Genomic DNA, 16,057 nt, shown 5'->3' on the forward strand with positions numbered 1-16,057 from the left:
CTTTGGAGAACCATTTGCTAACATTCAGTAAATCTGAAGGTGCCCATACCCTCTATGGCGAAACATATTCATTCTGGAACTGTTTGAAATGGAAAATAATGAAACAAATTAAATGTTGGGAGAATAGGTGAACAAATTGCAATATAATTACATAGCAAGTCAATAAATTGAACCAGACCTGTATGTGTCCAAATGGATATATCTTGAAGACATACCGATGTTGGGTGAAAAAAAAGGCATTTGGAGAAATCATAATCAAACAAAAGCAGACAAAACAATATTATATGTCATTTTATAGATATGGGCAGATGAAATAAAAACAGAAAACATGGCTGGGTAGATGAGATGCTGCTTTCAGAGCAGGTGTCCCCCTGCTGTTGGAGGCAGGGGCATGGAACTGGGAAGGGCAAAAAGAGAACTTCAGCTTTGTCTTTTTTATTTTTCTGAAAATATGGCAAAACAGCAATATTATGACAAAGTGGTAATATATGAGAAGCTTGGGTGGTATGAGAGAATTTGTTATATTATTTGTTTTATAACATACTATACTTTTTTTTCAAACCATAATATTTTATTTTATTAAACTTTTAAAAAAATTATTTATGAGAGAGAGAGTGAGTGCATGGGTCAGGGAGGGGGGGAGAGAGGTAGAAGCAGACTCCCCACTGGGCAGGAAGCCCAATATGGGGCTCAATCCCAGGACCCTGAGATCATGACCTGAGCCAAAGGCAGATGCTTAACTGACTTAGCCACCCAGATGCCCCCATATCATAATATTTAAAAAAGAGAATGACATGAGAGGGCAGAAAGGCAGATGGAATCCAACTTGGAGAATTAGAGAAGTGATATCGGAGTTACCAAATCAAGAGCTGGAGTCCAACACCCACTTACTTTAAGGACAAGAGTGCCACATATTTAAAGTATGTAAATAATGTGCTCCAGGAAATGGCCCTCATTTCCTCCTACATGCCTCGATGTGTGGATGGAAGAGATCCCCTAGTATTTGAACCTCTTATCTTTGGCTTAAAACTTGCTTGTCATAGCATAAGATTTTTTTTTTAATACACTAGGCTAGATCTTCTGCAGAAGGCAGATGACCCCTTTTGCAGAAAAAGAGGATATAAGCCAGGTAGTGGGAATGGGGAGAAGCATGAAGAGGTGAATGGATTTCCATTGGGGATATTAGCATATTACTCAGGACCCTTTTAGCTTACATGATAAGAACAAGAGTCATCCTCCCTGAAAGAAAAGAGTTGGAAGCCCAGCTCTTAAGGAGATACTTCTAGCTCACTTTTTATGTTCTCTGATTTCCCTGGGACACCTGCTCTCAGTTGGGCTTTCACTGTAGCCACTTGAATTATTTGAAGGTCTGTAAACCCACTGCCTTCAGAAACTCTGCACTATCTATTCTCTTGTTTGAATGTGTTCATATTTGGGTCACAATTTTATTTTTTAAAGATTTTATTCATTTATTCATGAGAAACACACACACACACACACACAGAGGCAGAGACATAGGCAGAGGGAGAAGCAGGCCTCCATGCAGGGAGCTTGATGTGGGACTCGATCCCAGGTCTCCAGGATCACGCCCTAGGTGGAAGGAGGCGCTAAACCGCTGAGCCACCTGGGCTGCCCTGGGCCACAATTTTAAAAGGATGAGGGAGGGAAAGTCAATATTTAGCTCCAGGCATGGTCAAGGTTGCCTGCAGAGTATGTATGTCACTTCAGAAGTAGCCCTTCTTCTTTTCTGTCTTTTTTTTTTTTATTTTAAAGCTTATATCTATTTTATTTGAGAGAGAGACAGCTCACAGATGTGCGCTGGAGGAGGGGCAGAGGGAGAGGGAAAGAATCTCAAGTAGACTCTGCTGAGTGTGGAGCCCCACGGGGTGGGGAGGGGGGTGGCTCTCTCCCAGGACCCTGGAATCATGACCTAAGCCAAAACCAAGAGTCTGATGCTTAACGCACTGAGCCACCCAGGCACCCCAGAAGTAGCTCTACTTTCAAATGTAAACCGAATAATAGCACTCCTTCCTTTTCTTAGGAGCCTCCAGTGGCTCAAAATAAGATCAAATCCCTTGGCTGCTGCCTATTTCTTAAAACCATTCCTGGCGGGGGATCCCTGGGTGGCTCAGTGGTTTAATGCCTGCCTTTGGCCCAGGGCACGATCCTGGAGTCCCGCGATCGAGTCCCACGTCAGGCTTCTGGCATGGAGCCTGCTTCTCCTTACTTCTGTGTCTCTCTGCCTCTCTCTCTCTCATAAATAAAAAAAAAATAAATCTTAAAAAAAAAAACAAAACAAAACATCCCTGGCCATTTCGTCTTCTCTTGGTTATCTTCTAGCCATCCTGGTCTTGCTGATCTGAGCTCTCCCCGTCTCACATCTTTTGCACCTGCCATTTCCTCTGCTTGAAGCAGTTCTTAACGCTGTGTTTACCTTGCCTGCCTCATTCTTGCTGTTTGGTGCAGCAGTTCTCCACCCTCGCTGGGCCCCAGCTCCCACCTCAAGGTTTTTATTTAACTGGTCTCAGTTGAGGCCTTGGAAACGTGTATGACTTAGAAGCCACTCAAGTGATTGTCACATGCAGCCAGTGTTGAGAACCAGTGCTTCAGTGTAAACAGCACTTTATCAGAGACCAGAGCCATAAAGAGGATGCTCCTTTCTATGCTCTATCTCAGCTCCTTATTTATCTCCTTCCTGAGGTCGCTATATCGTATTTTACTTGTTCACTCTGATTAGCTTTTGATCTATCACTTCTACCAAACAGTGGTTCTCTGAGTGCCTGGATCAGCAGCAGCACCTGAAAACTCATTAGAAATGCAAAATCTCTGGCCCTAGTCCCTGGCTGAGATGCATATTAACGTTTGAGACCCACCGTACTAGGTAAGGGGAAGCTCTCAGGAGCTTGGACCCCATCTGGATTGCTCCCCCTGCATTCTCGTTCAGACCCCAACATGGCATAGAGGTTCAACAGGCCTTTGTTGAATGATTGAGCAGGTGATAGCACATCTCTTTTGTCAGTGGCTCACATGTCAACGGAAAGTTGGATGAAAGGAGCAAAACAGACAAAAACCCCCAAACCAACTTTTACTCCATTTCTTAAAATCTTCTAAGCTTAGTCACAAAGGATTTTTTCCTCACTCATCATAAACATATAAAAATTGGTACATTATTAGATATCTATTCTTCCTTTTTTTTCCCCCAGAAAATTCAGCAAATTGAAATATACCTAGAATCACTTGTCATGTAGATAGGTATCATTCTGTTGTTTTCAATTTTAGGACTGTGAGGTGAGCTAATTTGTCTAAGTTTACAGATCAAGTCAATTTCCACAGGGGCTGATGTTTGAGAATGAGAATCCTATTGCCATGTTCTTCTACTTCTAAAATGTGGAATCATGTTATAAAGAATGTGGGACAACTCCATACCTTTCCTGAGCAGCAATGTGTATAAATGAATATATTGCCTATATTACCATAAAGAAAGAAAAATAAGACACAGTCTAAATGTCTAACCATATGGAAATGATTAAATCATGGAAAAAATGATTCATCATGAAAAATTATATCATAACCCATTTATTATTTGAGATATTTTAAATAAAAAAGCAGGTAAGGAAATGGGTTAAAAAGTATGACAGCATTAATAGAAAAATCATATTCATAAAATATATTTTAAAATAAATATATATTTAAATACATTTAAAAATATATCTTAAAATGATGAAGTATTTTAAAATGATGAAATTCTAGAAAGATCTGTACCTACTTCACGATGATCACCCCCAGGTATTGAAACTACAGAAAACGTTGTTTCATTTCTGCATATGTATATTTCTAAGAAATATTCTCTAATACTATGTGTTACTTTTGTAATAGGGAGATGGTAATCCGAGAAAACATTGCTTATGTATTGTACCAAATATGCACTATCCAGTTTAACTTTTTTTTTCTCTGGTATTATCATCTCATTTCCCCCAAGAAAACCCAAGTAACTCTATAAACATCACTTATTTTTGAAAAGGCTATCAGTAATTAAGGTCAAGCCTTCTTGTAAGAATTTGGGACCTGAAAACCCAGTTGGAAACACTTCCAGGCCAGGTAAGTCCCATCCTGACGGGTGACTGCCTTTCTCCCCCACAGTAGCTGCAGGTAGGATCCGTGGGCCCCCATTTCCTCCGTGGCTGTGCATTCCTCCCTGCTAGGACCTGCACCTCTGATTCTCTGTCTTCTCCTCCCTTTCTCCTCTATGGCAAGGTCATTCTCTCTGGCCTCTGTACTTCCTAATTCTGGCTCAAGAGTCTCCTGACTTACAAACACATCCCATGAACCCCTGGTGCTCTCTACTCCAAAGCCCACAGCGCACTCCATCCCCCCACTGTGTCCCTGCAGGAGTCATCATCTCCATGCCTGTCTTTTCACTAGGGGCTGGCAAAGCAAGCAATCCCCTTCCTTACAAAGAGAAGGGGTGGCCAAGTGTCCAGTCTTCTGGGCTCTGGGGGGTGAAGGAGGGGGTGCATGGGATAGAAAGTGAGCTCTCCTCTAGACTCTGGGAGCATGAGAACACTCCGTGTATGAGAACACAGGCGATCATTACAGAGAAATAATAGGAAGCCGTGTAGCAGAATACTCACACTGCAGTTCCGCAACATGACGAGTTAAGTGAGCTGATACGGTACAATCGGGAACCCAGTCACAGTTCTAAGTGTGCTCCAAATGATGACCTTAACGAACTTTGGGAACACAACCTGCCCCTAAGATCTGAACGATTTGGGTTTCGTTTGCTTCTCTGAACTAAAATAATGAAATGCACTTTTAAACAGAAGGGCTCCTTTATAAAATCCACCGTGTTGTCTAATGGCTCGCAGTAGCAGCAGCACTGCCCACCCTTTATCCTTGGGGTTCTCCTCTGGGATCCCAAACACTTACAGTAGGAAACTTGACTACGTTACTGATTCTGGCACCTTGCTGTCTTAAAAGGCAAAGACAAAGAATGCAGCTTTTCTTTCTGTAAGTCATAGCCCTTCCTCTATTCTGAAGGCTAGAATCCGAAACGGGAAATCCTGAAGCCACAGACTTTCAACTGGCATAACACTCAGCAGCTTTATTTGCAAACAGAACAGTGGGTCAAGCAAAAATTCCAAAGGATAGGAGGACGTGGCTGAGAAGCATCCCCACCCCTCTCTGCTCTACGTAGAGAACATGAGATGTTTGCCAGGAGACCAGGGAAAATCATAAAATCTTTTACTTACCATTTTATTGAAAAGAGTGGATGTGCCTGGCACACGGTGACCATGAAGATGCTGTACTGGGGTCAGTGAATGTGCAAGTTGGCTTTGCAGAGTGCACTTCCTTTTTTGAACTGTGTGGTCTGTCCAGCCTTCACACATTGATATGTAAGGTTTATTTGCATGTTATCTCAGCCCTCAGAGCATTTGTATAACTGACTGGGTTTATTAAGTTATTATACTTTAATAAAACGAGAACAGGTGGAGCTTTGAAGTCTGAAAGATGCCATGGGATTTTTAAAGAAGTGTCTGGAGGTTACATTTTGTGTACATGATTATTTTATATAAAATCTATATTTGTGAATCTATCTATGAATGAATGAAGGACACAATCTAAAATGTTAACAGCTGTTGACTTAGGTCAAGGTTTTATTACAAATAATCCTTGTTTTGTATTTTGCTGACTTTTCTATGTTGAGTATTTAGTATTTGTTAAAAACATAACTATAATCTTAAAAAGAACAAAGGGAACATGACAACAGTCCCAAATGAATTTAAACTGTCTCACCAATATTTAAATGGTGGAGGCATCCATAAGCTTATCATAGGATGACATTCGTTTCATCAAAAAAATATAAATTATATGTCAATCTGGCTTTATATGTTAGGTTATTAACAATTTTTATTAGCATCGGATGCCTCAATCTCTCTGCTGGTAAACTAGATATATTCTTAAAGCATCGTGTTTGATCCCAGATCCCATAATTATCTGTAATACCTGTCTGAACACATTCTGGTACAAGGATTTATCTCATTTATTTTGAATACATAGCCTGAACTAAAGTAATTTCAAGGGCAGAAGATCAACTTTGTTGCCTCTTGACGAGTAAAGGTAGCTGATTTCTTAGTTTGGGTTGTGAATTTCTAGATCTTCTTATAAGTACTCCATCTAGTAGAGGGGAACCAAACTTTTTCACTTGATGCTGAGCTAATAATAATTACTGCCATGACACTACGAATCCTATATTTTAAAAATTCTATCTTAAAAGTCCTATATTAAAAAAGAAGTTCCCTATTATTTATTCATTAAAATGAAAATGTTTTTCAAAATGAAGATGTGATTAGAAATATGGATAGAATCATTGCCAGGACAAAGCATGAAGACGGATCAGGGGTGAGTTCCAGAGGTAGAAAAGAATCTGATACTATCTTGAAGCCTGCAGATATTTTAAAGAGGGAATGGTCAGAAATTAGGTGGGTAGTTAGGAATCTGAAATTGCAGTCTCTGGCACATAATGAATACTCAACAAATAAAAGGAAGAGGATGACCAAAGTAAGACAGGTATAGGAAAGGCATGCTTTTAGATCTAAAGCATTTGTCAGCAGAAGGCCTTGACGTGGAGACATTCTTTAGCTTAATCAAAATGCCTCTTATCTACTATCTCCTGAAATCGTTTTTTCATAGTGCAGGTATAGTTTAGTGTCTAAAGAAATGGTTTTCTTTCTTTCTTTTTTTTAATATATTATGAGTTTATTTTTTTTAATAAATTAATTATTTTTTGGTGTTCAATTTACCAGCATACAGAATAACACCCAGTTCTCATCCGTCAAGTGCCCCCCTCAGTGCCTGTCACCCATTCACCCCCACCCCCCACCCTTCTCCCCTTCCACCACCCCTAGCTCATTTCCCAGTTAGGGGTCTTTATGTTCTGTCTCCCTTTCTGATATTTCCCACACATTTCTTCCCCCTTCCTTTTTCAACCTGGTTGCACATTAACATCACCTGGAATGCTTTTAAAAATCCCAGTTCCCAGGCTTCACCCAGACTATCAAATCAAAATCTCTGGGTTTGAGACACAGTCATCAGTATTTTTTAGTTTTCACAGAAATTCCAAGGTGCAGGTAAGCCTGGTCTCTAGAAGGAGGAGCAGATGACTCATGCTACCAGTTGGTGGACAGATCACTAGGCAAGCCTTGGAGGTAGAAATAATCCTGACGCTCTGACACCATTGACTGCTGAGTTTAACAACAGATGTTCACTATGCAGTACGTAACAATTACTTATTTTTGGTCATTTTATGATTTTCTCTCTGTATCAGCAAGTTGGACCAAAATTACGCCATGAATAGAAATCTAGCAATTTCCATTAACAATGTAGCTGACTGGATAAGTCTCTGGTTAAGAGAAGTTCAAATTTCAATTTGTTTGTTTGAATTCCACTTCAATTTGTGCTTATTTCCAAATGAAAATTAAGGTAAGTTTTAGTTGCTACTGACATAAATCCGGCAGTGTGTCAAAAACATATACTTAAGAGAAGTAGTCTGATTAAGAAAAAAACAGTAAGGACTCAAGCTCCCAACCCTAATCCATCCTCCACCATTGAGTTTTAATTTTGGAGCATAATCACTTTACTTAAAACTATATATCAAATATCATGTATGTGAGTATATTTCCTGTGAAGTCAGCTAAGTACCTAAGCCCCTAAGAAGGAAGATGAAACAGGAAATGCAATGAAGATGATAGACAATAGAGATATATCTTCTTGAGAAGATAAAGTTCTATTTTCCTGGTATGGGCACTGCAATTATTCCTGCTAGCGAAAGGGAGAAGTAGCTCAGAGGATGCAAAAGTCGTTAGAATTCTTTAACTACTTGGGCATGCATTCTCTTTTCCTAGATTTGCATTCTAGAGAATGATTTTTGTTTAGGCAATGGTAAAATGAGTCCGCTACGTTGGTGTTCACCAAAGGTGAAAGCTAGGGGGAGACAGTGAGGCCCCAAGTTGTGGGGTGGATCTCAGAAACCAGCTTCATTTTTTAAAGTCAATTGACAAGAAGATGGAGGAAATAGCACTAATAAAAATTTAGGTAACACTACTTACTGATCATTATTTGAAGATGATTAGCGTAGGGGATTAGAATTACTTATAAACTCTTACATAATTTCAGCTTTATAAACCAAATGGTTAACATTTTAGAGAGGAAACACACGATCACCTACTTTATGTGTCCAACACTAATATGCCCAGACAAGACCCCAGAGGTAGGAGAACAGAGGCATGTTTAGTCTCACCTCTTCCAGGAAGCCTTCTCTTCTGTGCACTCGCTCTTCTCCCCCTTTTTCTGAACTGCAGACTGCACCACAAAATGAAGCTCTTTGGTATGTTTGCCTTTTATGGTTCTCCCATTGTATGGGCTGCATTAAGTTTGGCTCGCTAACTATATTTGAAACTCTTCCAGTGTGAATTAATTTGCATACTTCCTTCTGCCATGCTAAGATCCTAGAGCAACTTATTTTTCTAAACTTTTTTCTTTCCTTTTTTTTTTTTTTTTACGCTCATGGGTTCCTTTCAGAATCTGATAAAAAACATTATACGGTTTTGCACACTAATTCTGCATGTGTACAGCCTCCCTTGAAGCCCATTATTTAGGAGAAGCTGTGGAAAAACTCTTGGCAAAAATATTATCAGATAATAGGAGATGGTCACTACATTACTGCTCTTTGAGGATGAAATTAAAACACAGAAATGCTGAGTGACCTCTTGAGATTTCACACTGGAAAAATGGTCAGCTAAAACTTCATTATTTTGTAAACTTGTCTTTTTCAATCAACGTGAATTTGAATGGTGCCAGCAAAGAACAACTCAAACTCACAAAATAGATTCATAGAAATTCAAGGAAATTAGTCTCCCTGTTAGGATAGATATGGAATAGCCAAGTGAAAAGTAGCAGGAAGAAAGCTGGATAAGAACAGGCATGTTTAAAAAGGGTGTGCAAGAGGAAATGAGCTGTTCCTTGGTTTGGCTTATTTCTCTTTCACTTTTTGTTTTGAAAACAGAGTGGATTTTCACTCTTGTACTTTATATTTTTGATGAAAGCAGGCTTTAACCCATTCAGAACATCAATGCTCTGGAAGAAATAGCTATTTTTTTTAAAGATTTTATTTATTTATTTTAGAGAGAGAGTGCATGAGCTGAGAGAGGGACAGAGTGGGAGAGAGAAGGGAAGGGAGAGAATCCCAAGCAAACTCCATGTCCAGTGCGGAGCTCAACACAGGGCTCAATCTCAGGACCCTGAGATCATAACCTTAGCTGAAATCAGGAGTCAGACACTTAACTGACTGAGCCACCCAGGCATCCCTCGAAGAAATAACTTACCAATCAACTTTAGTAAAAACTGAGCTCACCTTCCAAACAGGAGGAGAGTTCTCATATTTCAATAGGATGAGTAAATTGTATTTAAATTTAAGGAAAGCAGGGAAAAATTTTCTTTGCAACTTAAACCCAACCCCAGGCAAACATTTACTGATCTCTAAAAAGAACTGCTGAAACAGGACCCTGGAGAAATAATCTAAACTTTATTTAAGGGGTCTTTTATCAAACCAACTAGCTTGGAAAGCAAAGAGACGAAGAACAAAGCTTCTAGAATTCTGTTGTATATTAATTTATTTATTACTTTCTTTTGCTCTTCTGGTTATAATTTTTATCTTCCTCTCTCTTGGATTTAAGGGGGCTTGTAAGGGTCTGCAGAGTCTCTTGAATCCTGCTCTTTTCTACTCATGGCTCTCACTGTTCTCTTGTCATGGCTTCTTACTTCTTCAGGCTTTACACAGTCTTCTCAAAGGCGGAATCTAAGTTGTAATCCTAGATGTCTTACTAGATCTCCAAGACAAGGACATTTAACTGACATCATCAAAATACATACTCTCATGGGTTGGTCATTGGGCTTAACAATTTGTTAATAAAAATGTGTATTTTAACAAATAAAAAATCATACATGAAAAATCTGTCTATTTCTGCTTTTATCTTTCCTCATTCGTTCATTCATTCATTCATGCATTCATTCCCAGTTCCCTTCCCAAAAGTAAGGTTAGGCCAGAAAGAATGGAAAATAAATAGACGTGTCTCAGGATCTTGCAGACTCAGAGAAGATGACAAAGGGAAAAATGGATCTCTCCACCATTCCTTGAATTCTTATTCTTTCCCACTGTCAATTAATTGCAGGTATGAATATACTCATTTCCTAGTTTGTTGTCTCTTTAATTTTAAGATAGGAATATTTCTATTTCAGTATAGGATAAATATTGGTGAAGACTTACATTCTTTCCTTTCTTTTTAAAACATACCTAATTGCAAATCTTTGCCAAAAAAAAAATAGGCAAGAAGCCTACTTAAATATAAAATTACCTATGACCTAAAATAAAATTAGCCATACCAGAGTATAACCTGGTGACAAATTTCTTTTGTTCAGAAGAATACAAATGTTGCTATTTTAAATTCTATAGTACCTTTTGGAACTTCATACTACTACTTAGTTATGCTATTAGGAGGACTTATAAGAATCTATAATGTAGCTATGAAATACATTTATTAGAACATAATTTGTGAAATGATTCAATGTCATCTTGACCTTCTTGTATGTTTGTTTGTTTTTTTGTAGTCTCTTCTAGGCTGACTGATTGCAGTAGGCTAGCACATGAATAAAAAGTATCATTAATCAATACATGATACTGGGAAAACTGGGTATCCATGATGCAAAAGAATGAAGCTGGAGCCTTACCTTATACAATATAGAAAATTAGCTCAAAATGATCAAAAACCTATACATAAGAGCTAATATAACTGTAAGACTCCTGGGGCACCTGGGTGGCTGTTGAACATGTGCCTTCGGCTCAGGTCATGATTCTGGGGTCCTGGGCTCAAGTCCCACATCAGGCTCCCCATGGGGAGCCTGCTTCTTCCTCTGCCTATGACTCCTCTGCCTATGTCTCTGCTTCTCTCTGTGTGTCTCTCATGAATAAATAAAAAAAAACTCTTCAAAAAAACCCGTAAGATTCCTGGAATAAAACACAAGGGAGAAGCTTCATCACAAAGTTGGATCAAACGACTTCTTGGATATGACACCACAAGCATAGGAAACAGAAGAAAAAATAGGTAAATTTGATTTCATCAACATGAAAAACTCTTGTGCATCAAAGAATGCAATCAATAGGGTAAAAAGGCAACCACAGAATCAGAGAAAATATTTGTAAGTTGTATATATGAAAGGGAATTAATATCTAAAATATATAAGGAATTCCCATAACTCAACTACCTGATTAAAAAATAGTCAAAGGACTTGAGTAGATATTTCTCCAAAGAAGACATACAAAAGGCCAAAAAGGACATGCAAGGATGCTCAACATCACTCATCATTAGGGAAATGTAAATCAAAACCACCTAGAGATACCACTTTTGTATCCATTAGGATGGCTATTATTTAAAAAACCTAGAAACTAACAAGTGTTAACCAGGCTGTGGAGAAATTAGAGCCCTTGCACATTGCTGATAGGAATATAAAATGGTGCAACTGTTAAGGAAAACAGTATTGTGGTTCCTTAAAAAATTAAACATAGGGACACCTGCATGGCTTAGTGGTTAAATGCTTGCCTTCGGCTCAGGGCATGATCCTGGGAGACCAGGGATTGAGTCCCACATTGGGCTCCCTGCATGGAGCCTGCTTCTCCCCCTGCCTGTGTCTCTGCCTCTCTCTCTCTTTCTGTGTCTCTCATGAATAAATAAATAAAATCTTTAAAATCTTTTAAAAAATTAAACATAGATTTAGCTTATTATCCCATAACTCCACTTCTGGGTATATGCCCCAAAAAAGCGAAAGCAGAGATTCAAAGAGATATTTGTACACTCATGTTCATTTATATATATATATATATATATATATATATATATATATATATATATATATAAATGATAGCCCAAAAGTAGAAGCAAACCAAGTGTCCAGCAACAGAGAAATGGACAAACAAAATGTGATACATGTATCATAAATATATAAATGTAACATTAATACATATATTTCATTGCTTTTTAAGGCTGAATAACATTCTATATTGTATACAGGGAAATTCTGATACATGCTAGAAGATATTCCCTAAGTGAAATAGATGTGAAAGGACAAATGTCAAATTCAGAGACAGAAATTAGAATAGTAGTTATCAGGGCTGGGGATGTAGGAAATGGAGAGTTATTGCTTATTATGTGCAGAGTTTCAGTTTGGTATGATGATAAAGTTCTGCAGATGGGTAGTAGTGATTGTTGCAAAACAATATAAATATACTTAATGCCACTGAACTGTACACTTAAAAATGGTTAAAAAAATAGGGGAGCGGGGTTGCTCAGAAAGTTAAGTATCTGCCTCTTGATTTTGGTTCAGGTCATGATCTCAGGGTTGTGGGATCAAGCCCTGTGTTTGGCTCTGTCCTCACTGGAGAGTCTGCTTGAGATACTCTCTCCCTCTCTCTGTCTCTGCCAGTCTCCTGTTCCCTCTCTACAAAAAATTTTGTTGAAATGGTATATTGCCACAATAAAAAAAAAACTCCTCAAAAAAAAAAAATCACTGAGACCACTAATTATTTAGAGGAAAGTACTAACCCATTCTGCCATAAAACATTATTCTCAGCTTTCAGATTTACTCTTTTGACTTTTTAAGTGTCACTAATGTTAGTCACATTCAGTAGGATTTATATCAATAGCCTTGCATAATAACCATGTTTATTGTTTGTTTACAAAGGCCAAAGTCATTAAATGCATTATCTCAATAAACCAACACAAAATCCTATGAAGTGAACATTATCACCCCTAGGGCATCCTAGAGCTTGGGGGTTTAGTAACTTGTCTCTTGTTAAAAAGTACATCACTTCCTCCTCTTGAACCACTTCACTGCTCTTAGCATGGTCGGGCTAATGGATCCGAGGTGGGAGTGGAGAGGTTGAGGGGAGTTGGAGGTGAGCAGAGTGATAGATGTTTGTCCTGTGAATTCATTATATATGTGTGCTTGTGGGTGATTGAGAGAATACTTTTGTTTCTTTCATTTTTTTTTGATTTATTTTTTCTTTTTCTTTTGTTTCTTTCAAAACAAACCTAAGTTAATCCTAGCCTATTATCCACGATTTAGGATTATTTTTATAAATAACTATTGGGAAACGACCTCAAGGGTGTTATTGTGGGCTGTTGCAGGCAGTGTCCCCTGTGTACACAGTCAAAGGGCCCTGGGGAGATAGTGGTTTAAAGCCAGGGGAAGGATGCTGACCCACACCTCAAACATTCATTAGTTGCCACATATACGTTGCTATCTACCAGGCGAACAATAGAAGGAATAAGCTACCTGAGTTTTGAGTGTAAAAAGGGAACAATGTCAAACCATAGCGATTCTCCAAAGCTTCTTATCCCATTAGGCTCAAGAGAATATGAATGCCCATCCAGCTTCTCCAGGTCCTCTTAATAAGGCTAGGTTTCAGGGGAATCATCAGAATGTATGCCTGAGACAGAGGACTATTTTCCCCAGTTGTTTCTTCCCTTGAGTTTGTGGAGTGCCCCTCAGAGGGCATGTGGAGTGGGGATACCCTGAGCCCCATCTGCCTGCACTGAGCTCCACCTTTCCTTCTCAGGAGTCTGCTTTCTCACAACCACAGGCCAGGCTGAGCCATGTAAGGCCCAGCAGCCAGAAGGTCCTCATCTCTCCCAATTTCTCCTGATTCTTCCTCAGTGTAGGTTTAGAGGCGTTCTCCCAGCGGCGGAGTCCTGTTGGGCAGTTTCTGGTGTCTCAATGGTGCACCCTGCTGGAAAGGCTCTACCAGCTATGTCACGATTGAAGGGAAGTTCGTTGGAAGATCTTGAGGTCACCAGTGCACCTGCACGGTTCCCCTCCACTTCCAGTAAAAGGGACTCCGACAAATCATTAAGCTGACCCTAGGGAGTCCAGTTGAGGCTCAGCTCTTTTCTTGTTTGACATTTATAATTCAAAAGAGTGCAAGGCATTCTCAGTATTTACTCTGATAACTCCCCTTAGTCCAGATGCTCTACAGCAGAAACTCTCTTAACAGTGCGTTATCTGAGCTGTGTTCAGTGTTTGCATGCATTTAACAGACCCAAATTCTTTTTGATTCGCCTAGGTTTCTGGGGGCAGGGAACAGGAATTCTTTTAGGCTCCCAAGGCTATTTTCATATCCAAGGGACCAGGCCAGCACTTCTATTTTTAGAGCTCCATCCCTATCACATGTAACATATGAAAATGCATCCCATATCCAATAACCTTTTCCTTTGTTGCTTAGAAAAAGAACTTGAAAACTATTGTTAAAAATTGTGCTTTTAAATTTTTTGCAAATAAATAATTTACTGTGATCTTTCAGTAATTGTGTGCATTCTGAATTTGTGTGAAGTGAGGAAAAACTAACACATTTATTTATAAATGGAGGAAATGTTTATTAACAATACCAATTAATCGAGTTGATATGATCATATTATTCATGTTTATTAAACATTTATTAATTTTGATTTTGCATTTTTTCTTTTGTATTTTGAGGGTTGTTTTTAGGGGAAGTCTCAGACCTTTTCAAAAGCTTTGAAGCCTTAAGTACCACACTACTTAACATATAAAATCATACAGTCAGCTCTCTTGATCACTTTCTTATGTGGGTAGCCTTACCTCATACAATTCATTGAGTATTAAGCTGGACCATATGAAATTGTTGGTTATTTGTTTTTTGTGTGTTTGTTGTCTTTCTTTCTTTCTTTCTTTCTTTCTTTCTTTCTTTCTTTCTCTTTCCTTTTTTGTAAAATATGTTTGGATAGGGACATTTCGCAGGATTTAACCTAATTGTTTTTGGTTACAAATATAATACTTTCTTCCCTTGGAAACATAGATTTAAACTGGAGAGCTAAGACTAACAAGAGCAGCATGCTCTGCATGAGGTTGGCACTCAGTAGGTATTTGCTCAGTGAATGGATGCAGGTACTAATGAATGACCCAACAAGAAGCAATGACATACACAAGAATGAAATTGCATGTCATGGACTTGGATAATGGACCTGGTGGAACATATTAATCATACAAAGTACTCTGGCAATTACTTTTAAAGCCAACACTATCTTTTTAATTTTGTTTGTTAGCCAGAGACTGGCATTAACTATGGGAGAAAGTAATCTTCATAGTTCACTGCTGACTGCTCATTCAGGGATAAAAAATGGAAACATCATAGGAGTTTAAGGAGGAAAAAAAGCGTTGTGGGTTGGAGAGAGATTTCAGAGGTCAGTTGGATGTTCATGTTGTTTTCCATTTGGCAGCAAGAACTATCTTCAAGGGTAGGATCCTTAATTGTAAAGTCCTGGTTTTTACTTTTGTTTGATCCCGGAGAAGTCAATAGGTTTATTTGTTTATTTTGTTGTAGTTGTTGTTCTTTTTATTTTTTGTTTGACTGGTAAACCTAGAGAAAACAAAGGATTATCATATCATGATTAATAGGACTTCAACTTTGGGTTCATCCATCCATCCATCTATTTATTTATCTCCTTATCCTGTTGCACCCCGGTGTGTCAGATGCTGTCTAGATGCTGGGAATAAAACAGGGTGCAAGATAGTAGACACATTACAAACTAGAGGGATCTTCAGCTTGTGTAGAAAGATGAAATATTATTGGTTCTGGAAGAGCAAAGGAAAGGTACTCAGAAAGCGTAGACAGAATTGATTCTTGGAGAAATTGGAGATTTCACTGAAGAGATGTTAATTATTCTGGGTCCAGAAGGAAGGTTTTTCCACTCTTTGCATAACCAGAGAATTAAGAAGGAGGAGGAGGAGGAGGAAAAGGAGGAGCAAGAGAAGAGGAAGAGGAAGAAGAGGAAGAAGAAAAGGAAAAAAAGAATCATGCTCCAGGAAGGATCCACCACAAAGGTTCTGGTTTAACTGGCGTGGATGGACATCTGTTTTGTTTTTGTTTTTGGCTTTTCTAAAAAAGCTAGCCAGGTAAATCTAGTGAGCATTAAGCTGAGAAACCCTGGTGTGG

At 38.7% G+C, this 16,057-nt stretch overlaps 2 protein-coding genes across 3 annotated transcripts in view; both read right to left on the bottom strand.

The window, feature by feature from the left end:
• The window catches only part of FYB1 (FYN binding protein 1), a 148,312-nt gene extending 142,971 nt beyond the window's left edge, over positions 1-5,341 (bottom strand). For both annotated transcript variants that reach the window (XM_055324799.1, XM_055324798.1), the window contains exon 1: positions 5,250-5,341. In XM_055324799.1, the coding sequence (XP_055180774.1) occupies positions 5,250-5,252 (3 nt within the window). In that variant the 5' untranslated portion in view covers positions 5,253-5,341. The remainder of the gene's footprint in view (positions 1-5,249) is intronic.
• Positions 5,342-14,518: 9,177 nt separating this feature from the next.
• C9 (complement C9) overlaps positions 14,519-16,057 on the bottom strand; it is a 56,669-nt gene continuing 55,130 nt past the window's right edge. Inside the window, exon 11 of the mRNA XM_055325769.1 lies at positions 14,519-15,481. Coding sequence (XP_055181744.1) covers positions 15,432-15,481 — 50 coding nt within the window. The 3' untranslated portion in view covers positions 14,519-15,431. The remainder of the gene's footprint in view (positions 15,482-16,057) is intronic.

Source organism: Nyctereutes procyonoides, unplaced genomic scaffold (assembly GCF_905146905.1).
Source record: "Nyctereutes procyonoides isolate TBG_1078 unplaced genomic scaffold, NYPRO_anot_genome, whole genome shotgun sequence".
NCBI lineage: Eukaryota > Metazoa > Chordata > Mammalia > Carnivora > Canidae > Nyctereutes > Nyctereutes procyonoides.